Source organism: Rhinopithecus roxellana, chromosome 20 (genome assembly GCF_007565055.1).
Source record: "Rhinopithecus roxellana isolate Shanxi Qingling chromosome 20, ASM756505v1, whole genome shotgun sequence".
Classification (NCBI taxonomy): Eukaryota; Metazoa; Chordata; class Mammalia; order Primates; family Cercopithecidae; genus Rhinopithecus; species Rhinopithecus roxellana.
Window position 1 is genome coordinate 41,554,492 of NC_044568.1, and position 27,861 is coordinate 41,582,352.

Sequence of the window (27,861 nt, forward strand, 5' to 3'; positions counted from 1 at the left end):
CATATGCCCCTCTGACTTGTGAAATTATTTCTTACACTAAAACTAAGCCTGCTTTCCTGAGGCTTCTATCCCTTCCTGACTTGTCCTAATTCTGCCTTCTGAGCTCCCCTGCAGTCCCAGCAAGGTGAAAAACTTAGCTGCTGCCTGGTTTCATTAGAGCAGTTTGTTTGCCCTCTGCCTTCGATGGAGCTATGCTTCTGTGTGGAGTGCATAGCTGCAAGTGGCTCCCTTGCTGAACTTATACACCTAACACCCAGGCTGGAAAACCCCTGTATTTGCCACTGCTCTGGATCTGAGACACCCTTTGAAGGCCAGTGATCAACTATGCTCACATACATGCATGTGCACACGAGTACTAACTATACATATGTTCTCAGAATGCAGTACACATGGGCACATACACGCATATCTGCACTATACCCGTATACACCAGCACGTCGACACAGACATATATGCTGGGTTATGCACACACTTACATGTACAGCATGCACACATTTATACTCACACACATCCTGCATATATGCACAAGCACAAGCAGCACACTCATACATGTTCATACATGTGTGTGCACACAGGCACACATGTACACACTTGCACACATGCACGTGACAGCCTTGCACACATGCACATGCATCCGGAGTTACCCGCAGATGCTGCAGGCGTGCATGTCTTCATACAAATGTTCACCCAGAGTTTTGAACTCATGAAGCTTTTGGGCTCCAGGCCCAGGGAGGAGCAAGGGAGTGACAGAGTGGGTGATCACAGGGCCAGGGTCAGAGGGTGTGAGGCCCAGGGCAAGCAAAACTGGGCTGTCACTGGCTGGGGAAGGATGCTCTTGGCCAGCTTTGCAGAGACACAGCTTACTGATGACATGAGGGCCCGGTAACGGGCAGATGGTCGCCTAGAGACCCGGTCTCTACAGGCAACAGCTCAGCTTTCCCTAGCAACCACGGCCTTTTGGTTCCACCTGGCCTCCCTGGGGATGCTTCTGCCGTTCCCTGCACATCTCCTTAATCTGATTAGAAGCAGGAAGGATTGCTGGCTCCTCTGTCACTGGAGCCACGCTGGCTCGGGAGCTGGGCTCCCACTTGCATGCACCCACCCAGGCTTGGGATGAACGTCACAGCCCTCAGCTGAACCCCTGCACCATGGGCATCCTGACTGGCCCTGACCGAGAGACCCAAGTAGGTGGCTGCCCCTCCCTAAGTCTTCCCTCCTTCCTGCTTTTGGGGCTGGGATTTCAGGTGGAGAGTCTGCTGAAGGTGACAGTGAGGACCATAACGTTGGGGCATGGCCTGCGGGATGGCACAGGGGAGGAGGAGTGGACGGGTAAGCTTTTGGGAGCTGGCTGCCACTGCTGCTCCCTGGATCTTAAACTTGGAAAGTGGCGGTGGGGGGCGGCCTCCAGGAAGCCCACCTCAGCCAATCTGTCTGTTCCTCTGCTTGGAAATCCCTGGGACTTGGGAACTTTCTGGAAGTTGATGGCTTGCTGCTTCTGGGCTGCGCAAGAGGGGACCTTGGCAGGCACTGGGCACCCTGTCAAGCAGGGGCCATGTGGCTTTGGTACATGGCCCCTAGACAGCCCCTGGTGATGCTGACAGCGCCACTACTGGGCTGTTTAGGTGTTTTGATAGCTGGGGATGTTTGTGCAAAAGGTTCCTCAGTCCACGTGGGTGATTTCATAATCCTGCAGATTGCTGCCTCCTCTGGGATTAATAATAATAATGACAAGAACAATAATAATGGCTTCCATTTGACTTACGATTTTTTTCCATGCCACTCATGGCTAAGGCAGCCTGAATGGCAGATTCTATTATTCTCTCATCCCATTTCACAGATGAGAGAACTGAGGTTCAGAGACAGGGCCCTGTCTCTGAAGTGTAGAGCTGGGATTCTTGGCATTACAAGGAAAGCCGCTCCCAATGTTTAGTGATGACGAATCCAGAAGAATCACCAGAACAACACCTGGCAGTCCTTTTTTTGACTTTTCTTTTTTTTTTTTTTTTTTTTGAGACGGAGTCTCGCTCTGTCGCCCAGGCTGGAGTGCAGTGGCCGGATCTCAGCTCACTGCAAGCTCCGCCTCCCGGGTTTACGCCATTCTCCTGCCTCAGCCTCCCGAGTAGCTGGGACTACAGGCGCCCGCCACCTCGCCCGGCTAGTTTTTTGTATTTTTTTAGTAGCGACGGGGTTTCACCATGTTAGCCAGGATGGTCTCGATCTCCTGACCTCGTGATTCACCCGCCTCGGCCTCCCAAAGTGCTGGGATTACAGGCTTGAGCCACCGCACCCGGCCTTTTTTTAGACTTTTCTATGAGATTCTCATTGGCCCTTCTGATCTTACTCAAATAGGTCAGGCTGCACAGGCCAGGCAAATCCTACCCATTTGACAGATAAGCAGACAGAGGCAGCCCAAGGGCTTCGAGGTGACTTGCCCAAGGTCATACAGTGGCTTCTGGTCTGATACTGGAATAAGCAGGACCCCAGGAAGCCTCTGGCTGGGCCTGTGGGCAGTTCATTTTCTGAGCCTTTGCGCTGTAGGCAGAGAGCTGAGACAGACCCTGTATCTATTTCAGGAAAGTCATCCAGTCATCCTCCTTGCAGCCAGAGACCTGTCTTTAACCCATTTGTGCAAGGCTGACTTCTTAGTGTAGAAGGCACAGGCTCCAAAATACTCAGAGGCGGGCAGTGAAACAGAGCATTGAGCATGTGGCCTTGGGGTCAGGGATGCAGTATCTTATCTAGGCCCACTTTGCACAGGTGGTATGACCGTGGGTCGGCCATCCGAACTCTCTGAGCCTCTGTTTTCTCAGCTTGCATGTGAGCAGTAACAGTTCTAATCTGTCAGGGTTATGTGAGATTTGTTTTTTGTTTTTTTTCCTAGGCTCTTTTAAAAAGTTAATTATTTTTTCTTTTCTTGTTTATTTTTTTTTAAAGACAGAGTCTCACTCTGTTGCCCAGGGAGTCAAGTGGCACAATCCTGGCTCACTGCAATCTCTGCCTCCTGGGTTCAAACAATTCTACTACCTCAGTCTCCCAAGTAGCTGGGATTACAGGCATGCACCACCACGCCTGGCTAATTTTTGTGTTTTTAGTAGAGGCGGGTTTCGCCATATTGGCCAGGCTGGTCTCAAACTCCTGACCTCAAGTGATCTGCCCGCCTCGGCCTCCCAAAGTGCTGGAATTACAAGCATGAGTCACTGTGCCCAGCCTAATTATTTTTTCAGTTGACAAAAATTGTATATATTTTTGTGTATAATTGTTGTTTTGAAATATGTATACATTGTGGAATAGCTAAATCGAGCTAATTAACATACACATTTCCTCATATGTTCATCATTTTTTGTGGTGAGAACAGTTTAGATCTACTCTTAGCAATTTTTACAAATACAATACTTTGCTATTAACTAGAGTCACATGCTGTATAATAGATCTCTCACATTTATGCTTTCTATCTAGCAGAATCTTTGTACCCTTTAACCAACATCTCTCCAACCCTCGCCCCTCCCCAGCCCCTGGTAACTACCATTTTATTCTCTCCTTCTGTGAGTTCAACCTTTTTACACTACACATACAAGTGAGATCATATGGTATGTGTCTTTCTGTGTTTAGCTTATTTCACTTAACATAATGTCCTCAAGGTTCACAAATGACAAAGTTTCCTTCATCTTAAAGGCTGAATTCTTTTGTGTATATATAGGACATTTCCTTGATCCACTCATCTGTTGATAGACACTTGGGAGGCCAAGGCAGGTGGATCACCTGAGGTCAGGAGTTCGAGACCAGCCTGGCCAACATGGTGAAACCCTGACTCTACTAAAAATACAAAAATTAGCTGGGTGTGGTAGCGTGGGCCTGTACTCCCAGCTACTAGGGAGGCTGAGGCAGGAGAATCACTTGAACCCGGGAGGCTGAGGTTGCAGTGAGCCGAGATCACATCATTGCACCGCAGCCTGGGCGACATAACAAGACTCTGTCTCGGAAAAAAAAAAAAAATTAATGCTGCAATGATAGGAGTGCAGACGTCTCTTCAACATACTGTTTTCATTTCCCTTGGATCTGTACCCAACAGCTGAATCATATGGTAGTTTCATTTTTAACTTTTTGAGGAACTTCCATATTCTTTTCCATAATGGTTGTGTTAATTTACAATCCCACCAACAGCATATAAGTGTTCCCTTTCCACTGCATCCTCACCAACACTCGCTATCTTGTCTTTTTTTGGGCGGGGCTGGGGGACAGAGCTCACTGTGTTGCCCCAGCTGGAGTGCAATGGCGCAATCTCAGTTCACTGCAACCTCCGTGTCCTGGGTTCAAGCGATTCTCCTGCCTCAGCCTCCCAAGTAGCTGGGATTACAGGAGCGTGCCGCCACACCTGCATAATTTTTGTATTTTTAGTAGAGACAGGGTTTCACTATGTTGGCCAGGCTGGTCTCGAACTCCTGACCTCATGATCTGCCCGCCTCAGCCTCCCAAAGTGCTTGGATTACAGGTGTGAGCCACTGCACCCGGCCTATCTTGTCTTTTTGATAATTGCCATTCTAACAGGTGAGAAGTTGATATTTCATTGTGGTTTTGATTTGCATTTCTCTGATGATTCGTGATGTTAAGCATCTTTTCATATACCTGTTGGCCATTTGTATGTCATCTTTTGAGACACCGAGACATGTCTATTCAGATTCTTTGCCCATTTTTTTAAATCAGTTTTTTTCTTACAATTGAGTTGAGTTTCTTATATATTTTGGATATTAACCCCTTATTCAACTAATGGTTTGCAAGTATTTTCTCCCGTTCTGTAGGTTGTCTCTTCAGTCTGTTGATGATTTCCTTGGCTGTGCACAAGGTTTTTAGTTTGATGTAATCCCATTTTGTATATTTTTGCTTTCATTGCCTGTGCTCTTGGGTTCATATTTTTAAAACTCACTGCTTAGACCGATGTCATAGAGCTTTTCCCCTATATTTTCTTCAAGTGGTTTTATAGTTTCAGATTTTATGTTTAAGTAGTGTTCAATCAATGTGGGTAGGGTTTTTTTGTTTTTGTTGTCGTCGTTGTTTTTGAGACAGGGTCTTGCTGTGTTGCCCAGGCTGGAGTACAGTGGTGCAATCACAGCTCATTGCAACCTCCACCTCCCAGGCTTAAGCAATCCTCCCACCTCAGCCTTCCAAGTAGCTTGGACCACAGGCATATGCCACCACACCCAGCTAGTTTTTGTATCTTATAGAGATGGGATTTTGCCTTGTTGTTCAGGCTGGTCTCGAACTCCTGAGCTCAAGCAATCCTCCTGTCTCAGCCTCCCAATATGCTGAGATTACAGGCATGAGCCACCACACCCAGCAATCTTCTTGAGTTTCTTTCATTGATGTTTTATAGTTTTCAGCATATGGTTCTGTCACCTTCTTGATGAAATTTATTCCTAAGCTTTTTATTTTACTTTATAGCTATTGTAAATAGCGTTGTTTCATTTCTTTTTCAGATAGTTCATTGTTAGCATATTGAAATGCTACTGAATTTTCTATGTTGATTTTATATCCTACAACTTTACTGAATTGGTTTATCAGTTCTAACAGTTTTTGTGGTGGAATCTTTAGGATTTTTTTAATATATAAGATCAAATTATCTGCAAAGAGGAACAATTTAATTTCTTCCCTTCCAATTTGGATGCCTTTAATTTCTTCTTCTTGCCTAATTGCTCTAGCCAGGATCTCTTATACTACATTGAATAGAAGTGGTGAGAGTGGGTCAGGCGTGGTGGGTCACATCTATAATCCCAGCACTTTGGGAGACCAAGGTGGGAGGATCACTTGAGGCCAGGAGTTTGGGACCAGCCTGGGCAATGTAGCAAGACCCTGTCTCTACTGAAAATACCAAAAACCCAAAACAAAACCAAACCAAAAATAGCCAGGAGTGGTGGCGCCTGCCTGTAGTCCCAGCTACTCAGGAGACTGAGGCAGGAGGATGGTTTGAGCCCGGGAGGTTGAGGCTGTAGTGAGCCATGATCATGCCACTGCACTCCAGCCTTGGTGACAGAGTAAGACCCTGTCTCAAAAACAAACAAAAAAACAAAACAAAAAGAAAAAGAAAAAGAAAAATAAAGAACTGGTGAGAGTAGGCATGCTTGTCTTGTTCTTGATCTTAAAGGAAAAGCTTTCAGCTTTTCACCATTGAGTATGATGTCAGCTGTAGGCTTGTCACAATGGCCTTTGTTGTATTGCGGTCCGTTCCTTCTATACGTAATTTGTTGAAAGATTTGATCATGGAACGATGCTGAATTTTGTCAATTGCTTTTTCTGCATCTGTTGAGATGATCATATGATTTTGTTGCTGTGGTGTACCGCATTTATAGGTTTCTCAGGGTAATTTGGAGGAGGATCTGGGGAGACTTTGCATGCAGAATGCCTGGCACACAGCCCAGGAGCCGCTGTGGCAGTGTGATTACTGACTGATTTCTGCTGCCAAGCAGCTGGCTCCAGACTGACTAGGCAACAATCCCGTCCCCACCTTCCAACCCCACCGTCCTTGCTTGGGAGGGCTGAGACTTGACCCTCTGGGTAGAGAATGATGCATTCAGGTTTCCTGGGTGGCAGACACCCCAGAGCATCCTCTGTGAGCCCCTGGATGACAGGAGTCTGAGGGGTGGGGAGGGGCTGTTAGGAAGCAGGAACTAATCCTAACTACAAAAATCACATTAGCTCCTAGTCCTGAGTCATCATTTTAACCCAGAGGTTGCACACGGACATCTAATTTAGCCAGGAGACAGGTTCTTTTGGCTACAGCATATTAATAAAGATATATTAATTTGAATTATCAGCATCTAAACACCAGACAACTTCACCTTAGAAACATATTTTTCAGGCTCTGTGAATGATCTGGCCACCTGGCCCCCTTTCCCAGTGGAGTGGGGGTTGCTGCCTTCAAATGGACATGGGTTCTCCAATTTGCCACAGCCCTCCCTGCCCACTGCAGCCTCACCCCTGGCCCTATCACTATGTATGCCTGCTGCCTGGGCCCGGCACCCATGAAATCTTCAGCAGTTGCAGTGGCTCTGATCTCATGGCATGAGAAGAACCAGGGCCTAGGTTTGAGATTTGTGTGGTTTGGGACAATTTGCTGTGTGACTTCGCCAGGTCACTTCACCTCTCTGGGCCTCACTTTTGTCATGCTCTGCCCATCATCAAGATTGCCTGGAGACTGGGAGACCCCAGATGACAGCTCCTCCAACCGTCTTCCATGCATTTCTCACACATGCTGTTCCCATTTCCTGGACAACCTCTTCCTCCCCACCATTCTCTGTGGTAAAATCATCATCCTGGAGGCTCAGCTTACAGGCCACCTCTTCCAGGAAGCCCTCCTTCCTAGCAGAGTTGTGGCATGTCCTTCACAGTGCCTTGCTGAGTGCACGTCTCAGATGGGAAGATTGTTAGCAGGACACTGCCCTGGAGGCCCCTGAGGGTGAGACCTGTTCTTGGGCATCTCTGTGCCCTCCGCTCCTGGCACAGTGTGGCCCTCAGCAGGGCTGGTGAAACCTTTAACACCCGTAACCCAGTCCTTTTCTCCTGCCCCCTACCCCCACCCCGCCCCGGGTCACAGGGTGCTGCTGGATAGCTGTGTGGTGTCGCAGGTGGGCGTGGGCCAGAGCGAAGAAGACAGAACCCTGCCCCAGAGCGCTTCAGACCAGGTATGAGAAGCACCAGGCACTGGCACCTCTGAGGCCTGGCTTGGCATCGGTGGAAGGATGGGGACCTTGTCCACTTTGCTTGCAGGGGGAGTTTTGGCTGGTAAGATGCCCACAGGACAGAGGGGGCAGGGTGGCAGGTCCTGCGAGACCCCTTCTTGGCAGGGGTCAGATAGTGGCCTAGGCCATGGGTTGGGAGTCGGGTGGACCCGGCTTGAGTCCTCCTGTGGATGCCTAGCTTAGGGCAAGTCACCTCCCTACTCTGGGTCCCAGTGGCCACCTGTGTATGAGGGGGCTACAGACACCTCCCTGGGGCCTGTAGGAGGACCCCAAAGGGCTCACACACTGTGAAGTGTGGTGCTATGGATGCTTTGTTCCCCCATGTGCCAGGTTGCAAGGAGAGTGTCCCTCATCACAGGTGACACGTCCAGCTGTTAGGACCCGTAGGTCCTGGGTACACTGCCCTCTACAGGTTGTAGGCTACTCCCGAGATGCCCAGAAGGTGGGCTGGCAGGACCTGACTGGCTAGACAGGGCAAGAAGCAGAACTGGGCCCATGTGGACTCCTGAAGGCAGATCTAACAGGAGCTGCTGAGACTCGGGCTGGGGGCTGATGGTTACAGTTCCTGTTTCCACTTTATCTTTGCAGAAGCTGTGGGAGGAAGCTGGGGAGGAGGCCGAGAAGGAGGCTGAAGAGAAGGCCAAGGAGGAGGCTGAAGAGGAGGCTGAAAAGGAACACCAGGACCGCGCCGAGACCAAGGAGGAGCCTGAGGCTGAGGCCAAGGCTGCCAGTTCAGGAGGTAGGTGTGGTGGTGGTGGTGGTGGTGGTTTGCACAAGAATATCTGTGGTCCTTTCAGGCTGGAGGCAGCCTCCGTGCAGGGGCAACCCCTCCTCCTCTCCCTCCATCTCCTTCCCCCCATTGCCCCCTCAGCCATCCTGTCTTCAGGAAAATCCCATCCTTGGCGTCTTGGGGCCACATTATCAGAGCCTACTGATATATCTCAAAGGCTCTAAGGAACTGCACTGAGGCCCAGGACTCCCAGTGGGGCTGGGGAAATCCCAATCCCAGCCACTTCCTTCCTGCCAACCTCTCTCTGCCAGCCCCTCCTGCAGGCCCCTCCTAACCAGCCCCTCCCAGCCAGTCCCTCCTGCCAGCCTCTCTTGCCATTTCTGCTCAGTGAGGATGCAGCTCTTGGGCTACCTCCCAGTGAGGGTTTGGCTCAGACATCACATAGCTGAGTGAAAACTGGAACCAGAACTTGCTAACAGAGTGTCCTGGACTCCACGTCTCTTTCTGAGCTTTTCCTGATCTCCAGCTGTACCCAGCACATATATTTTGCTGTGATTTACCACCCTGCCGTCAATCCTGAGAACTCAAGCAATGGCAGAGAAAGAGCCCCAAGGAGTCCAGCAACAGCTGGGCCCTAGAGCCGGGACAGGTGGGCCCCAACCCCTGGCCGGCGGGTATTGCATGCCTTACACTCCACCTTCCCCACGCCGTGGGTCTTCAGCCGCTCTGTGAGGCAGACAGGCCATTTTACAGATGAGAAAGCTGAGGTTCTGTGTGTGCGGATTTGGCCAAGAGGTCAAGGCACAGACTTGCATTTCGCTCCTGGCTCCTCTCTCTCTTCCTTGCTGTGTGACCCAGAGCCAGTTCTGTGACCTCTCTGAACCATGACTTCCAAATCAAGAATAATGGGGCAATAATAATACCTAGCTCACAGGTTGCTGGGCAGAGTAGGGGAGACAATGTGTCAAAGGCATCCCAAACTGTGGCTGGCACTGAGGGAGGAGTCAATATTGGGATGAGGATGTGTCTCGGCCAGCGAGCGGTTGAAATGGGACTGGACCCAGGTGTCCTAACCCTGGGTGTCCTGAGCTTGCTCCCTACTTGATCTTTGAAAAGGGTTCTTTGTTAACTTCAATACGTATCTATAGGAATTCCTACTAAGTCCAGGCCTGGGGCTGGATCCCCACATGGATGAGAAAGACCAGGAGCAAACAGACGCAGGCTTGGTTCGGTGGGGCTGGTTCTGCCCCTCCCCCAGGTGATTTGGAAGCAGGTGGTCTGGGACCCCCACTCTGAGAAATGCTGAGGCATAGCCATTTGCACTCAAAAGTATGGACCTGGCCAGGCGCAGTGGCTCACACCTGTAATCCCAGCACTTTGGGAGGCCGAGGCGGGCGGATCATGAAGTCAGGAGATGGAGACCATCCTGGCTAACATGGTGAAACCCTGTCTCTACTAAATATAGAAAAAATTAGCCGGGCATGGTGGCGGGCGCCTGTAGTACCAGCTACTTGGGAGGCTGAGGCAGGAGGATGGCGTGAACCCAAGAGGCGGAGCTTGCAGTGAGCCCAAATTGCGCCACTGCACTCCAGCCTGTGTGACAGAGCGAGACTCCATCTCAAAAAAAAAAAAAAAAAGGTATGGACCTAGACCCAGCAGCTTTGGTGTAACCCGGGGGCTGGTTAGAAATGAGAAACTTGGGTCCCAGTCCAGACCTGCTGAATCAGACTCCTCATGGGAATAAGATCTGGTGATTTGTCTGCACATTTGTGTTTGAGGGGCAATAGCCTTGAGCCCTGGTTCTCAAACCTAACAGCCCATTGGAATCACCTGGGGAGATTTAAAAATTCCTGCTGCCAGGCCTCATCCCAGCCATTAAATCAGAATCTCTGGAATGGGCCTGGGTAACAGAAATTGTCAGACCTTCCCAGCATTGTGTGATTCCAATGCACAACCCAGCTGGGGAACCAGGGCCATAGGAAGAGTTACTGCTTCTGGTTGGAAGTGAAATTAATTGACCTCCAGGGCTGCTTTGGACTGGAAAATTCTACCAGGCTCAGAATGTTTGAGTCCTGGGTTCTTTGGGTCTAGGAATCTGAGAGTCTGTGAGTCCTGGGTTCTTTGATTCTAATATTTTTGGGAAATGCTGCTGGTGGTTGGTAAGTGGAGGGGGCATGAGAAGTTGGGGGCCTCCTGGGCTGTCCCTTGGTGCTCTTGGGTGGCCAGCCACAGGACCTGATGACACATTAGACATTGAACTCCAGGGACAAGAGTCATGCTTCTGGCTTTGGGTAGCACTGCTGAAAATGCAGGTAGGCACCAGGCTGGTCGTGTTAGGCTGGTGGGAGGACCCCCACGTATCGTCTCCTTCAACTCTGTGCTCCTAATTGCAGTCCCCAGGGTCGCGCCTCTGCCTGAGACCCTCTGGCCCCAGCACCATGGCTATACGAGGCCAGAACATGGAGCTGAATCGCCTAGTCCAGGACCAGCTACCTGGCCAGGTGGCCCCTGCCTCTGCGCTCCGAAACCTGGTAGAGCATCTCCCTAATGTGCCCAGCTACCATGTCCCAATCACCCGCATCCCTGTCCTCACCTCCCGGAGAACCACCTTGTCCAACTCCAGCTTCGCCAAGGAGACCAGGAGCTCCATCCGCCGACTAGGTAGCACGATCTTGCCCCACCCAGCATGCTCATATCTGTGGCATGTGCTTCTGCATGGCTAGGGCTGTCTTCCTCCCTGGGTGCCGTGGTCATGGTGTGGACCAGTAATTGTGCTTATGTAAAACCATCTCCCCTTCCTCTGCTGATCAATACCTTCATCCTGCTTTGTGGTAGTGACTTGAGAGGTTTTAGCCCCCTTCTCTTCATGCCTAAAATTCCACTACAATTAGCAATTCATTTATTTTTTCTCACTCTTTCTCTTCCTCTTTCTCTCTTTCTTTTCTTTTTCTTTCCTTTTTTTTTTTTTTTTATTTATTTTTTATTTTTTTGAGACAGAGTCTCTCTCTGTCACCCAGGCTGGAGTGCAGTGACGTGATCTCAGTTCACTGCAACCTCTGCCTCCTAGCAATTCTTGTGCCTCAGCCCCCTGAGTAGCTGGGATTACAGGCACACGCCATCACGCCTGGCTACTTTTTGTGTTTTAGTAGAGACGGGGTTTTGCCATATTGGCCAGGGTGGTCTCAAACTCCTGATATCAAATGATCTACCCACCTCAGCCTCCCAAAGTTCTGGGATTACAGGCGTAAGCCACTGTGCCCGGCCAGCAATTCATTTCTTTGGGTTAAACATACATTTCTTTCTTTAGGCACATCATTTTTATATAGGTAATCATTCACACCTTAGTTTAAACAAGTCACTTGCTCAGATCTCTAGGCCAAGAGGCTTGGACAGGGAGTCTGGGATCAGACTGGAGAGGAATGACATGAGGGAAATGGAATAGAAGAGTAATGTGGGTGCTGATTGCAGGTAGAACCCACTGACCTTAAGTTTGCTGCTCAGCAAATTCCATTTCAGGAAAGGAGCTCCAGGTGCAGACAGGCATCCTCAGAGGCTAGGGTGGAGTGAGGGCTGTCTGGATCCATTGATTGTGACAAGGTCCCCGTAGTGGCCTTTGGGCTGCCACTGCTCACTGCCTGATGACAAAGAGCTCAGGGACATACTGGCACCCCGGACTAATTCCTGCCACTTTCTGACTTAACCCAAGCCAGACATGCCTGCTTTCCCTTTTGATTGGCTTGTTTATTTGTGGGCTGCCTCTGAGATCAGTCCAGCCAGGCAGGACAGAACATTTCATGGGAAGACATCCACTGTTGTCCTTCTCGCCTCTCCCTGGCTTGAGGTGGGCACAAAGAGGAGGTGAGGTGGCACACAGATCATCCAACAGTAAGGGGTGCCACACTGGCCTCCACCTTCTAGTAGGCAAGCCTTGAATCTACTACTCCAAAGCAGCCTACCCCATCATTGAGGATACTGAATTGCAAAAAAAAAAGGAAAAAAAGAAGAAAAAAAAGGAAACAAAATAAAAAGACCACAAAGCATTTCCCAGCTCCCACCCCCACAGGCCACTCCCTGATAACTGCTAAATCTGTACCAATTCTATTTTTTTTGGGGGGGGGGGGGCGGGGGATGGAGTCTTGCTCTGTTGCTCAGGCTGGAGTGCAATGGTATCATCTCAGCTCACTGTAACCTCTGCCTCCCGAGTAGCTGGGACCACAGGCGTGCGCCACCTTGCCAGGCTAATTTTTGTATTTTTAGTAAAGACAGGGTTTCGCCATGTTGATCAGGCTGGTCTTGAACTCCTGACCTCAGGTGATTTGCCCACCTCAGCCTCCCAAAGTGCTGGAATTACAGGCATGAGCCACCGTGCCCACCCCCAACTCTAATTTTATTTGCTTACTATTTTTCTTTCAGTGGATTCTCTTTTTTATTTAACTAAGTATATTTAAATAGGAAAACTTCTTATTACTATTCAAATGGAAAACCAGCATTGCTTGCCATAAACAGAGGCATAAATAAAAATAACCTCAAATACAATGAAAACACAATGGTGTTACTGTTTTCTAATGAGACGGATGGGCCCACTGAAGGTGCGAATCTGGGGCCTGCTCTCTTAGCTGCAAGTGGGATTAGGCCGTGTGAGAGAGGCTCTAAGGCTCAGAGGCACCAACCTGAGACTTCCTGTCTGGGTATTCACTAAAAGAGGGGTAACTTTTTTTTTTTTTTTTTGAGATGGAGTCTTGCTCTATTGCCCAGGCTGGAGTGAAGTGGCATGATCTTGGCTCACTGCAAGCTCCGCCTCCCAGGTTCACGCCATTCTCCTGCCTCAGCCTCCCAAGTAGCTGGGATTATAGGCACATGCCACCATGCCTGGGGAATTTTTGTATTTTTAGTAGAGATGGAGTTTTGCCATGTTGGCCAGGCTGCCCTTGAACTCCTGACTTCAGGTGATCCTCCTGCCTCAGCCTCCCAAAGTGCTGGAATTACAGGCGTGAGCCACCACGCCTGACTGGGAATAACATTCTTATTCTAGATTATCTTTTGCTTTGTCTGTACCGTCAAAGATCATCTCCTGTCCTCCCCAGTCTCTGGGAGCCCCACACTTGGGGAAATGTTCCTGGGGACACGTTGACACAGGGGGCTGACCCAGCTGTGCTAGAGCACATGATTATTCTAGATGCTACAGACAAGGTAATAAGAAGCTGTAGTAAGAACATTACTTCCATTTTATTTTATTTTTTATTATTTTGTGAGACAGGGTCTCGCTCTGTCGCCAAGGCTGGAGTGTAGTAGGCGCGATCTTGACTCACTACAGGCTCGACCTCCCAGGTTCAAGCTCTCCTCCAACCTCAGCCTCCCAAGTAGGTGGAACACTGTGACCAGCTGAGTTTTGTATTTTTTGTAGAGGTGGGACTTTGCTATGTTGCTCAGGCTGCTCTTGAACTTAAGGGATCCTTCCACCTCAGTCTTCCAAAATGCTGGAATTACAGGCATGAGCAACTGTGCCTGGCTCCCCTTACATTTTTAACAACTTCTCCAGTCCTGCTCATCCTCTTCTCCAGAGGATTTAGGGTTCGATCCATCAAACTATAGAGTAAGTGTAAGCAATTTAACAGAGTGCTGGCTTTTCTCATAAAGACCATTTGGAAAAAAGCACGTATCAGCTGGGGGTGGTGGCTCATGCCTGTAATCCCAGCACTTTGGGAGGTCGAGGCCGGCAGATCTCCTGAGATCAGGTGTTCGAGACCAGCCTGGCCAACGTGGTGAAACCCTGTCTCTACTAAAAATACAAAAATTAGCCAGGTGTGGTGGCAGGGGCCTGTAATCCCAGCTACTCAGGAGGCTGAGGAAGGAGAATGGCTTGAACCTGGGAGGCAGAGGTTGCAGTGAGCCAAGATCACACCACTGTACTCCAGCCTGGGTGGCAGGGTGAGACTCCACCTCAAAAAAAGAAAAAAAAAAAAAAAGAAAGAAAGAAAATAAAGAAAAGAAAAAGCACATACATAATTATTTCAAAATCCCCCCGCTTCCCTCTTTTGGGGGTGTATCCCTGCCTGCCTTGCTGGTGCCCACACCTGTGCTGCTACTGGGTAGACCCCCTAGGTGTGGGGGAGAAGGAGGAATACCATCCCAGCCTCTCAGTATCCTCTGACCTTGGACTTGGGGCAGACCTGTCCCTGCAGTCCCTGAGGTGGGTGATGGAGCCCAAGGTAGGGCCATGTCCAGCCTCCCTGGAGAGGACCTGATTCTCAGAATGTGGGACATAGTACAGGGCCTCTCAGAGGTCCAGAGTCAGGCTAGCTGATGAATTTGGGGGCCCCTGGTATGTATAAGAACAAGGACATACCCAAGCAGGTACTCAAATAGGGAGTAGCACACACTATGCAGTCTGTTACCCTTGATTGGAGGGACCCTGCCAATGTCTCCATTTGATGCCCTTCAAGAATGTGAGGCCAGCCAGGCCCAGTGACTCGCACCTGTAATCCCAGCACTTTAGGAGGCCAAGGTAGGCAGATCACCTGAGCTCAGGGGTTCGAGACCAGCCTGGGCAACATGTTAAGACCTCATCTCTACAAAAAATACAAAAATTAGCTGAGCATGGTGGTGTGCGTCTGTGGTCCCAGCTACTCGGGAGGCTGCTGGGAGGATCACTTGATCCTGGGAGGCAGAGGTTGCAGTGAGCTGCGATTGTGCCTCTGCACTCCAGCCTGGGTGACAGAGTGAGACCCCCTCTGTCTCAAAAACAAACAAATAAATAAAATAATTTTTAAAAAGAATGTGAGGACTTGGCCAGGTGCTCACGCCTATAATCCCAGCAACTTTGGGAGGCCGAAGTGGGCGGATCAAGAGGTCAGGAGATCAAGACCATCTTGGCTAACATGGTGAAACCCCATCTCTACTAAAAATACAAAAAATTAGCTGGGTGTGGTGGCATGTGCTTGTATTCCCAGCTACTTGGGAGACTGAGACAGGAGAATGACATGAACTTGGGAGGCGGAGTTTGCAGTGAACTGAGATTGCGCCACTGCACTCCAGCCTAGGAGACAGAGCAAGACTCCGACTCAAAAAAAAAAAAAAATCTTTAAGAATGTGAGGACTTGTGCCTTCTGGCTCCTCCCCACATGCCTGGGAAGGCATGGTCACCCTAAATTGGGGTGGGGAAACTGAAGCTCAGAGTGGGGGAAGCAGCTGACTCAGGCTGTGTTAGGCCAGGTGCCAGGACTCTGGCTCCCCATGCCCTCTCTGGAGGCTGCCACTGCCTCAGCTCTTGGAGCTTGCTCAAGTGCAGGGAAACCAAACTGGGCTTTGAGAGCTGGGAGAGCTGGGCTCCAGGCTGTGTAGGAGAGCGCCTGTGGCTTCTGTGGCTTCTTTTGTGGCTCCTGGGCTGGTGGCTGTGACCCTCAGAGGACCCCAGGCACCGCGTTCTTGCAACCCCTGCATGGAGCTTTTCTGTGTGCCCCATTGGGAAGTGAAGCTATCAGAGCCCCCTCCAAACATGCTTTCTGTGGTTTTCTTCAAGAACACAGCCAGACTCCTGGGACCCGGCTTTTGTCTGTCTCTGACTTTCTCCTTTCCTTCCTCTCCCCCAGTGCACCCGGAAGTGCAGGTGGAAGATACGGATGCTGATAGCTGCCCCCTCTTGGCAGAAAAGAATCCACCCTCACCCGTGTTGCCGCCACCGTCTCCTGCCAAATCCGACACCCTTGCAGTCCCAAGCTCAGCCTTGGGGACACACAGGTTACCTTTTATGCTTCTCTTGGGCTTTTCTCAGCACTGTGACACCTGTTTATCTGGCAGATGAAGAGACTGAGGCCAGAGGGAGAAGCAGCTGGACTAAAATCACACACAGCGAGTTGGTGTCAGAAGTGGGATTATGATGCCTCTTCCTGGTTTTCCTAACTCCTGGCTTAGGGCTCTTATAAAAGTTCTCATGGCAGGCCCTGTCCCAAATGCCCTCAGCTATAAGTTAGAAGGAATAATATAATAAATAATATAGTAATAGCGGGACACAGTGGCTCCTGCCTGTAGTGCCAGCACTTTGCGAGACTGAGGTGGGTGGATTGTTTGAGGCCAGAATTTTAAGACCAGCCTGGCCATCATAGCGAAACCCTGTCTTTCCTAAAAATACAAAAAAGTAGCTAGGCATAGGGGTGCACTCTTGTAATCCCAGCTACTCAGGAGGCTGAGGCATGAGAATTGCTTGAGCCTGGGATGCAGAGGTTGCAGTGAACTGGGATCGTGCCATTGCACTGCAGCTTGGGCAACAGAACAAGAATCTGTCTCAAAAAACAATTTTTAAAAAAATTTTAAATAAACAAATAATATAGTAATATATAATAAATGTTACAGAATTAATTTCTACCTCCTCATTTTATTTTATTTCATTTTTGACAGGATGCTATTAAAACTTGCATATGATTATAACTCACCAAGTCTTTAAAAAAAAAAACTCTTAAATTTTAAGCGTACAGTACAGTATTGTTACCTATATGCACATTATTTTACAGCAGATCTCTAGAATTTTTCATCTTGCATGACTGAAACTCTATACCCATTGAACAGCAATTCCCCATTCTTCCCTTCACTCCCACCCCAGCCCCTGGCAGCCACCATTCTACTTTTTCATTCTGCTTTCTATTTCTATGAGCTTGACTACTTTAGATATCTCATATATGTGGAATCATGCAGTATTTATCTTTTTGGGACTAGCTTATTTCTCTTGGCACAATGTCCTTAAGATTCATCCACATTGTAGCATGTGACAGGATTTTCTTCCTTTTTAAGGCTGAGTAATATCCCATTGTATGGATATGCCACATTTTCTTTTCTTTCTTCTTTTCTTTTCTCCTTCCTTCCCCCTCCCCCTCCCCCTCCTTCTCCCCCTCTCTCTCCCCTCCCCTCCCTTCCCCTCCCTTCCCCTCCCCTCCCCTGCTTTCTTCCTTTCAGACAAGATCTCCCTCTGTCACTCAGGTTGGAGTGCAGTGGTGTAATATTGGCCCACTGCAGCCTCAACCTCCTAGGCTCAAGCATTTCCCCCTTCTCAGCCTCTCGAGTAGCTGGGACTACAGGCACATGCCACCACCCAGCTCATTTTTTATAGAGATGGGGTCTTAGTATGTTGACAAAGGCTGGTCTCAAACTCCTGAGCTCAAGCAATCCACCTGCCTTAGCCTCCCAAAGTGCTGGAATTACAGGTGTGAGCTACCAACCCAGCCCACATTTTCTTTCTTTATCTGTTGATGGACATTTATATTGTTTCCATCTCTTGGCCATTGTGAATAGTGTTACAATGAACATGGGAGTGCAAATATCTCTTTGAGATCCTGATTTTGATTATTTTGGATAAACACCCAGAAGAGGGATTGCTGGATCATATGGCAGTCCTATTTATAATATTTTGAGGAACCACCATGCTGTTTTCCACAGTGACTATACCATTTTTCCTATTTCTCTACATACCTGTCAATGCTTGTTATTTTCTGGGGTTTTTTTGGATCACGGATATCTTAACAGATGTGAGATGGTATCTCATTATGGTTTTGATTTGTATTTCCCTGATTATATGGTTTGGCTCTGTGTCCCCACCCAAATCTCCTCTCGAAATGTAATCCCCATGTGTCGAGGGAGGGACCTGGTGGGAGGTGAATGGATCATGAACAGCATGGTTTTCCCCATGCTGTTCTCATGATAGTGAGTTCTCATGAGATCCAATGGTTTAAAACTGTGGCACTTCTGGCATTTAAAAATGTGTGGCTCCTCCCCATTTGCTCGCTCTCTCTCTCCTGCTCTGTCATGGGAAGATGTACCTGTTTCCCCTCTACCTTCTGCCATGATTGTTTGTTTCCTGAGGCCTCCCAGTTATATTTCCTGTTAAGCCTACAGTACTGTGAGTCAATTAAACTTCTTTTCTTTATAAATTTAAAAGAAAAAGTCTCTCTCTTTCCCTCCCTCTCTCTCTCTCACTGCCGTGTAAGATGTGCCTTGCTTCCACCTTTGCCTTCCTCCATGATTTTAAGTTTCCTGAGGCCTCCCCAGCCACGTGGAACTGTAAGCCACTTAAACTTCTTTCGTTTGTAAATTATCCAGGCTCAGGTAGTCCTTTGTAGCAGCGTGAAAATGGACTAATACACCCAACGATTAGTGATGTTGAGTAGCTTTTCATATTCCTGCTGGCGATTTGTATGTCTTCTTTGGAGAAATGTCTATTCGAGTTCTTTGCCTATTTTTTAGTTAGGTAATGTGTTTGTTTGTTTTCATGTTAAGGTGTAGGAGTTTCTTTTATTTATCAAATATATAATTTTCAAAGATTTTCTCCCATTCTGCAGGCTTTCTTTTCACTCTGTTTTTTCCTTCTATGCAGAAGCTTTTTAGATGGAGATAATCCCACTTGTCTATGTTTTGCTTTTGTTACCTGTGCTTTCAGTGTTATCCACCCATTGTATTATTAGATAATATAATGTAGGCTGGGCACAGTGGCTTATGCCTATAATCCCAGCACTTTGGGAGGCAGAGGCAGATGGATCACCTGAGGTCAGGAGTTTGAGACAAGCCTGGTCAACATGGCAAAACCCCATCTCTACTAAAAAATACAAAAATTAGCTGGGCATGGTGGCTCATGCCTGTAGTCCCAAATACTAAGGAGGCTGAGGCAGGAGAATTGCTTGAACCTGGGAGGCGGCAGTTGCAGTGAGCCAAGATCATGCCGTTGAGACTCTGTCTCAAGAAAAAAAAAAAAGATAATAGATAATATAATGGAAACACCACAGAACACTAGAAAAATAATCATCTAAATCCCACCACCCAAGATGGTGTTTTTACTGCTCTGTATTCTCCTCTATGCCTTGGTTAGGCCCATGGTCTTGAATGGTTTTAATTGGAGGAGGCATCCAGTTTACGGTGCTGTCTCATTCCATGAACCCTTTTCCATATTACTGGGCTGTCTCCTTAATGCTCACTTATGATGGCTGCTGGGTATTCCTCCAGCTCCATGGGCTGGAATGAACTTAACAAACCCCCTCTTGTTGGGCCCTATCCATAATGGTACCATGGTCACATGTTTGGTCTTCTGCTCTCTACCCTTGAGTTCCTTTCTCAAGAGTAACACTCCTAGTCAAGGTGGTGCACATTTTGACACCTCTTCAGATAAATTTGTTGCTGAGTGGTTAGAGCTGCTTTTGAACAACTCAAGCCAGGTGCCTGGGAGAAGGCTCTGTGTGCAGCTGGAGGCAAACTGCCAAGGGCAGGACAGTGATTTTTAAGCTAAGGGGGGCTGTCTGTGCCTCTTCTGCACTGGTTGGATGGAGCGATGGTTCTTTCTTCTTAGTTAACTTTTGCTCTCATCCATGAGCTCCTGAGTAATTGCTCAGCTGAGGTCAGAAGCCTGTCAGAATGGAGATGGCTAGGTGTAGCAAACTGAGGGCTGTGAGGTCTTAACGTAGAGAAAAGAGACACAGTTTCACTGGGCCTGGGAGTACAGCTCACAACTTCATCAGTTCTTATGTTTAGTTCACTGAATTATGTACAAAGCCCATTAAGGAATCCAGAAATGGCTCCACTTGTAGACGTCTGCTCTATTTACCCCTGTTCCCTTTATATGGGCAGGGAAACGACGCAGGCTGGACTGGGTAGGGGGTGGCATATTTAGGGGAGGGAAGGGACCAAGATCATGTGGGGCTGGAATCCAAGCCTCTGTACTTCCGCTTGTGAGCTGAGTCTGTGAGGCTCCTCTTGTCCCTGTCATTCGTGCATTGACAAGCATGTACTGAACATCTGTATGTGCTGAACTCTGCCGTGGATGCTGGGGATACATGAGGGAGAAGCCTGGCAGGGGCCTGCCCTCATAGGGCTGACATTCTAGAGGGGCCAAGATAGACAATGAACAAGTAACCAAATAAACAAGCAAGTGCCAGGTTGAATGTGACTATGAGAAACGGGGCGGGAAACCTCTGCCTGAGCCTATCCCTGAGAGGTGAAAGTTCTGAGGCCTGCCTCTCTGTGGAGGCCGAGACCAGTGGAGGTGACTGTGAGCAGGGACAGAATGAACATTGGGAGCAACTGACCAGGGCCAAAAAGCCACAGAGGAGCTTGGGCAAGTCCCTCCTTCCAGCTTCAGGCCATCGCTTGGAATGAATCCCAGAGCACCACTTGTAAGACGTGGGTCTTAAGGCAGGTCATTTAACCTCCCTAGGCCTCCACTTTCCTCATGTAAGATGAGGAAAGAAACACCACCTGGTTACTAGAATTGTGAGAATTTAACAAGCTACTGCACCCTAAGGTACTGAGCACAGGGCCAGACACAGGCAGTGCTAGGGGACCAGGAGCTGCCAGCTCAGGCCCTCATTCTGGCTTCTCTGGGACAGCTTGCACTTTTGTGGGTTTTTTTGTTTTATTTTGTTTTTTTTTTTGATGGAGTTTCACTCTTGTTGCCTGTTGCCCAGGCGGGAATGCAACGGCGTGTTCTCAGCTCACTACAACCTCTGACTCCCGGATTTAAGTGATTCTCCTACCTCAACCTCCCAAGTAGCTGGGATTATAGGTGCCTGCCACCATGCCTGGCTAATTTTTGTATTTTTAGTAGAGACAGGGTTTCACCATGTTGGGCAGGCTGGTGTTGAACTCCTGACCACAAGTGATCTGCCCACCTCAGCCTCCCAAAGTTGGGATTACAGGCATGAGCCACAGTGTCCGGTGGCAGTGTGCACTTTCTAGGCTCAGGAGAGTGCCCTGTGCTGGGCACAGGAGGACTGACTTTGGGTCCCAGCAATGGGATTTTTGGCCCCAATCTTCTTGTGTGGGGATGTTCTTGTTAATTACAGTGTGAAAAAAGTGAATCCATGAGTTTTACCATCCTAGGTGAGTTGGCAGAAGGCAACAGGATCATTTCAGAGCCTTCTGGAATCAAGGTGGATGCCACACATCCCTCCCTCTGTATCCCCCTAGAAACCCTAGTGGTGGAATCCGGAGTCAAGGTGGTGAGGCTGGGGAAGAGCACTGGCCTGGAACCCTGGCAGACTCAGGTTTGGGTCCCAGTGGAGTGTTGCGTCTGCACGGTGATGGCCTCAGTGACCCCTGCCCCCAGCGTCCTCCTGTCTAGCTCTGTGATTGGCCCTCAGGGGCTGGAGTAGGAACCTCTGCTGATGTGAGCTTCTTGGGAAGGATGTGCAGATGTCAGCAGGTTTGGGCAGGTCAGGGCTTGGCCCCAGGCTGTGTTCCCAGAGAAGGAACCCGAGGGAAGCTCCTCCTCTGACTCTCCAGCTGGTGAAAGGGTGGAATTTGGGGACTGGCTGGAGTTTTCAGCTTCTGCTGGGAATTGCAGATTAATCACTGAAGATCCTTGTCAGGCTTGGTCCCAAGGTGAAGCTCCCTGCCTGTGGATTCCATTTCTGATCAAACCTCACGGAAGTGAAGGCCCTGGTAAAGTAATCATGGCCGGGTGCAGTAGCTCATGCCTGTAATCCCAGCACTTTGGGAGGCCGAGGCAGGCGGATCACCTGAGGTCAGGAGTTCGAGACCAGCCTGGCCAACATGGTGAAACCCCGTCTCTACTAAAAATACAAAAATTAGCTGGACATGGTGGTGCGTGCCTGTAATCTCAGCTACTCGAGAGGCTGAGACAGGAGAATTGCTTGAACCCGGGAGGCAGAGGCGGAGGTTGCAGTGAGCCAAGATCGCACACCGCACTCCAGCCTGGGTGACAGAGTGAGACTCTGTCTCAAATAAATAAATAAGTAAATAAATAAATAAATAAATAAATACCTAAACAAAAGAGGTTTAATTGGCTCATTGTTCCGCAGAGCGTACAGGCAGCATGGCAGTATCTACTTCTGGGGAGGCCTCAGGGAGCTTGCACTCATGGTGGAAGGCAAAAGGAACAGGCTCTCACATGGCAGGAGCAGGACTGAGAGAGAGTGGAGAGGTGCCATACACTTTTTAACAGTCAGATCTTGTGAGAATTCACTCACTATACAGTACCAAGGGGGGATGGTGCTAAACCATTCACGAGAACTCCACCCCCATGATCTAATCACCTCCACCAAGCCCCACCTTCAACACTGGGGATTACAATTCAACATGAGATTTGATGGGGTCACAAAGCCAGACCATATCAAGTCCTGAACTCTCATCTTCATGCTACTGACTGATCTGATGCTCATCCTGATGAGCCAACACATATGCTTTCATGTGTGACATGCATACCCATGTCCCCAGACTCTTGGTTTTGTGTGCTAACACTCAGCCTTCTATGTTTTAAATGCTAATGGAAGTCATTAAGAATGACCATTCTTCTCCACCAGGACTTCATTCATGGACATATGAAATGCTCTTCCTATTGGTAGATATTGGCCTGGGCAGCGTCCTCCAGACACAATCTTTGTGTTTCTACATCAGCTAGTTCTACTCTATCTTAAACAGGATTCTTTCTCTAACAGTGGAGCTTGCTTTCTTGGTGGTATTAAGGAATTTCTCTCTCTTGATCTTTTTTCCTCTTTCCCAGGCTTTTGCGTTCCTCAGTAAACCAATTCATTCTCACTGCTGGGGTAGAGGGTGGGAAAATCCAGAGAGTTAGCCCCTAAGATGCCATTGTAAAATAGTATCAAAGGCACCTCTTCCACCTAGTCAGACGCCCAGGCTCAAACCTGCTGATGTCAGGCCAGAGGCAGGTTGGGTGAGAACCTTCTTGTCTCTGAAATTCAAGACAGATCTAGACACCATTAACCAAGACACTAATGGCTCCAGAATGCAGCACTCCATGGCAGACTTGGACTTCCTGACTGATGGAGGACCCTGGGATCATTTAGTCCTCATTCTTCAGATAGGGAGCCTGGGGCTTAGGAGGGGATGTGACTTACCCAAGGTCACACTGTAAGCTGGAGACTGGATTCCACTGCTTCTCTGATAGCTGAAAAGGTGGTGTGATAGAGAGTAGAGGGGAATGAGTTGGGTGACTTTAGACTGGGAGCAGGATGAGGGAAGGAAGTTTAAGCTGAGAACTAAGTGATAAGAATCTCATTTACTTGGGTAGATTTAATCCCATTTTACAGAGGGGGAAACAGGTAACTCAGAGTATTTTAGTAATTTGCTGAGGCCACACGCTGGTAAGAGGCAGGACTGGGGTGCAATACCAAGTCAATGCTGTTACCTTTAAGCCAAGCCATTTAACAGATGGGAAGACTGAGGTCTAGAGAGTGGCTATGCCCCTCTCTTCTACCTTTTTCCCTCCCTCCAGGGAAATGAGGACTCAGAATTTCATGCTCCGCCCCATCCTCTATCTGGGAATTGGCTCTAGGGATCTTTAGGGATCAAAGTCATGACACTTCTCCCTGGGGCCTCTGCCCTTGCTGAAGGCCCCTTCCACATCTGTGTCTTTGCAGGAAGAAGCTGCCCTCTGAGGATGATGAAGCTGAAGAACTTAAGGCGTTGTCACCAGCTGAGTCCCCAGTGGTTGCCTGGTCGGACCCCACCACCCTGAATGACACTGAGTGAGACCCCTCTGGGGTCTCAGAAAGTTGAAAGACTTGAGGGAGGGTGGGGGATGTGGGGGGGCTAGTGTGGATGCTTTTAGAACCTTCCACTATAAGGCAGACTTTGCCAGTGGCTTCCCGGCAGTAAGTCAGGATTGATCTCCTGCCCAGGCTGCTTCTGGCTGACCCAGGAGTCTTGTAAAATCCAGTGGGCTCAACCTCTGGGCCCAGGTGTGTCCATGGCCAGCAGTGCTCAGAGAGGGAGGGATCTCTAGGCAGAGGTCCCCTTGTGAAGGAGAGGCTGAGGGGAGCTGCCAGCAGGGCTCCTGCTGCTGAACTTCTGAAAGGTCAGTGGGGGCAGGGAGGACCACCAGGATCTCCAGTGGGTTCTGCCCTGGGGAGTTTGTGAAAACCGAAAAAAAAAAAAAAGATTCCCTGGCCCTATCTGGCTGCACTGGATCAGAGCTGCAGACAGTGGGCCTGGGGGGTCCACATTTTCCAAACTCCGCAGGGGATGTGGTGCAGCGGGCCTGCAGAACAATGTTTAGAAACTACTATGATGACGGCTGGGCGCAGTGGCTCACGCCTGTAATCCCAGCACTTTGGGAGGCTGAGGTGGGCAGATCACCTGATGTCAGGAGTTCGAGACCAGCCTGACCAATATGGTGAAACCCTGTCTCTACTAAAAATATAAAAATTAGCCGAGCGTGGTGGCACGTGCCTGTAATCCCAGCTACTTGGGAGGCTGAGACAGGAGAATTGCTTGAACCCAGGAGGTAGAGGTTGCAGTGAGTTGAGATGTCACTTCTGCACTCCAGCCTGGGTGACAAGAGCAAGACTCCATAAAAAAAAAAAAAAAAGAAAGAAAGAAAAAAAAAGACAGAAACCACTGCGATGGCACTGGGACCTGGGTCTCAGAGATCGAACTGTCCCCAGGGCTGGGCCAGTGGGAGGTATCTTCCTGAAGTATCTGAGAAGCTCTGGTGGATGGCGAGTGCCCCAGCCCTGGGCTCTGCCTGGAATCCCCATCATAGTCCTTGGCCATGACTCCTAGATGAGCCACAGGAGACAGCAGGCGTTCCTTCCTCCTTCCAGTCTTTTTTTCTATCCACAATTTTATGCAGTTTATGCTTAACAGAGCTGTGGAAAGTTAGAAAAGATAAGCAAGAAGAAGTCCCAACCCCAACCTCAGTCCAGTTGCCCACTGTAGCATGCAGTGGACTCACATTTTATGAGGTAGGGTAGGGGTAGGGGTAGGGGTAGGGTTTAATATCAGAAACGAAGGCAGAAATGAGGTATAATGAGAAAACCTATTCTTGAAAACTCTTAAGGAGGTCAACTTGGAGACCCATGTATTAGCTAGGCAGTCTAGGCTGCTGCAACAAATGGACCTCAAAGGCTCAGTGGCTTAAGGAACACGATGTATCATATATACCATCATCATCTCACTAGTTGCATGCATCAGGTCAGCAGAAGGTTCTGCTCCATGCAATCATTTAGGGACCCTGATGACAATGCTCTGCCACTTTCTCCATGTACCTTCCCATATCTCACTGGTCACCACTAGAAAGGGAGAACTCCAGGCCTGTCTTCAGCAAGGAGGCCCCTAGTTGCATGTATTGTGCCTGAGAGCTCACATTCCAATAGCGAGAGCCTGGCACGTGGTCCCTGGCTGGGTGGCTGTATCCCAGTGAGTGTGCACTACAGGAGAGAATGAATGTAGCAGAGCAGCTCATGTCCCCTACCACACCTGTATGCCAGCTCTCATTAGGAGCCCCACACTTGGCCGGGCATGGTGGCTCACGCCTGTAATCCCAGCACTTTGGGAGGCTGAGGCAGGTGGATCACCTGAGGTCGGGAGTTCGAGACCAGCCTGGCCAAACGTGGTGAAACCCCGTCTCTACTAAAACTACAAAAATTAGCCAGGCATGGTGGCTTGTGCCTGTAATCCCAGCTACTCGGGAGGTTGAGGCAAGAGAATTGCTTGAACCCAGGAAGTGAATGTTGAATGAGCCGAGATCGTACCATTGCACTCCAGCTGGGTGACAAGAGTGAAACTTCATCTCAAAAAAACAAAAAATAAAAAGAGCCCCACACTTGTTCTCTCCAGCCCTACTTCCTCAGTTGAGCTCAAAAAGAGTAGTCGACTGCAGTTTCTGTGTCTTAATGTATGAAAAAAAAAAGATAAAATATTCATCTCAGCAAGATGATCTCAGTGAGGCCACTCAGAGAAAAGAAAGCACATTCACAGGCCTGCTTCAGTGCACCCAGGGCACACGCCCCACACTAAGTTGAATGCTAGGCAGACTCATTCATTCTCTGTCTTTCTCTGTTTCTCTCTCTCTCTTGCTGACAGTGCAGAAACTTTAATTCCTGTAAGTTAAAGGGATATAGAATGTATCTGCACTGCTTTTTCCAGCAGTTATATCCTAAGCCTAAAAAAGTAGGCCTGCTTCCTCTCTGTTCTGCCCCTGGACACGTATCTCATGTGAAGTTTGCACTGGGATGAACAGCCCAATTTTGCTGAACTCTAAAGTGAGTTCCAGGAGTTTCCTCCTAAATCACAAGTGAAGTCATGCTTTTTCCAGAACTGCCCATCTGAATCAGAGCCTACGTGGTACATTTTCCAAAAGCTGGGCCAGAACACCTGGGCATTATTCCCGGACTGAATTTCCTCCTAGGAGATTACAGTGGGTCTGTGGTTTCTGATGTCAGAAGGAGACAGGGGCAGGACTTACCTCCTTCAGGCTCTGCCAGAAGGTGGGACACAGACGCTGCACAGCTCTGACCTGGGGGCGCAGGGGTCCCTCCCGACTCAGCCTGCTCAGCTTTGGGTGATGTTCCCACAGCGGCCAGGACCGTGCAGCCTCCGCGGCCAGCACAAATAGCGCCATCATCAATGACCGGCTCCAGGAGCTGGTGAAGCTCTTCAGGGAGCGGACAGAAAAAGTGAAGGAGAAACTCATCGACCCTGATGTCACCTCTGATGAGGAGAGCCCCAAGCCCTGTGAGTCTGGAGCTGGAGGGGGCCTACCTGGCCGGGGATGGGGTGGGGCCTCCAAAGTCCCCTGTCAACTCATGGTAAGGGTGGCCCCAAGAAAATGGTTGACGTCCATGAGAGAAGCCCAGATCCCCACTCTGTGGATTTGGGGTCCATATGTACAGGTTGAGATATGTACCCAAGAGTGGGAAGAAGATCAAAGTTCTGGCCAACAATCCACTTGCACTCAGCCCTCTCTCCCACGGGGAAGTGCCTTGCTTGACCCTTCCATGCCTTTCCTACTGGTAGGTGGGTGGTGCCACCCAAAATGTATCTTATGGTCTTACACTCAGATTGTGTGCACAGCCTGCTCTGGAACTAGGCAGTCTTATTTTTCAGAGACGTCAGTGCCTTGAAAGTTCTTATTGAGGCTATCCGAATGTTTCTTTTCTTTCAAGGTATTGGGAGGAAATAAGACACATGATCTCTTGTCAGGGAGATATTTTAGATCTTTCCAGAAGGCTGTATCTTGGAAATCATGGTGCCCACAACAGGCCATGCAGAGCCTGATGTCACAGTCTTGAAGCTAGAAAACATAGCCTTATTGAACCTATAAGAGCCAATCCCTGGGTCACCAAAAGTATCACCATTACAGGGAGGCTGTGATACCATCTGGTCTCTGTTTTTAGAGATGAAGGAGCTGAGATTCCATCTCAGAAACCTGGAGCAACACTTCCCTGACTTTGTTAGGCCCTTCAGCATTCCAACCATGGGTACTAGAAACACTGGGTACAAAATGCCTCCATCTCATCAGAGAGAACTAAGGGGGTCTATGCATAGACACACAAGCAGACACCGAAACATCCAACTGGCCCAGAAACAGCTCGTTTGGGTCAGCTTCTGAGAAGCAGTTCCAGCTTGGTAGTTGGTAAGAGTTTCTGGGTGGGCATCCAGGTTGCT

At 49.0% G+C, this 27,861-nt stretch overlaps 1 protein-coding gene across 1 annotated transcript in view; it reads left to right on the forward strand.

Moving 5' to 3' along the window:
• Positions 1 to 27,861, forward strand: part of CNGB1 (cyclic nucleotide gated channel subunit beta 1) — a 95,784-nt gene that overhangs the window by 32,420 nt on the left and 35,503 nt on the right. The window contains exons 16-20 of the mRNA XM_010365505.2: positions 7,586 to 7,673; positions 8,319 to 8,484; positions 16,050 to 16,197; positions 23,832 to 23,939; positions 26,771 to 26,928. Coding sequence (XP_010363807.2) covers positions 7,586 to 7,673; positions 8,319 to 8,484; positions 16,050 to 16,197; positions 23,832 to 23,939; positions 26,771 to 26,928 — 668 coding nt within the window. The remainder of the gene's footprint in view (positions 1 to 7,585; positions 7,674 to 8,318; positions 8,485 to 16,049; positions 16,198 to 23,831; positions 23,940 to 26,770; positions 26,929 to 27,861) is intronic.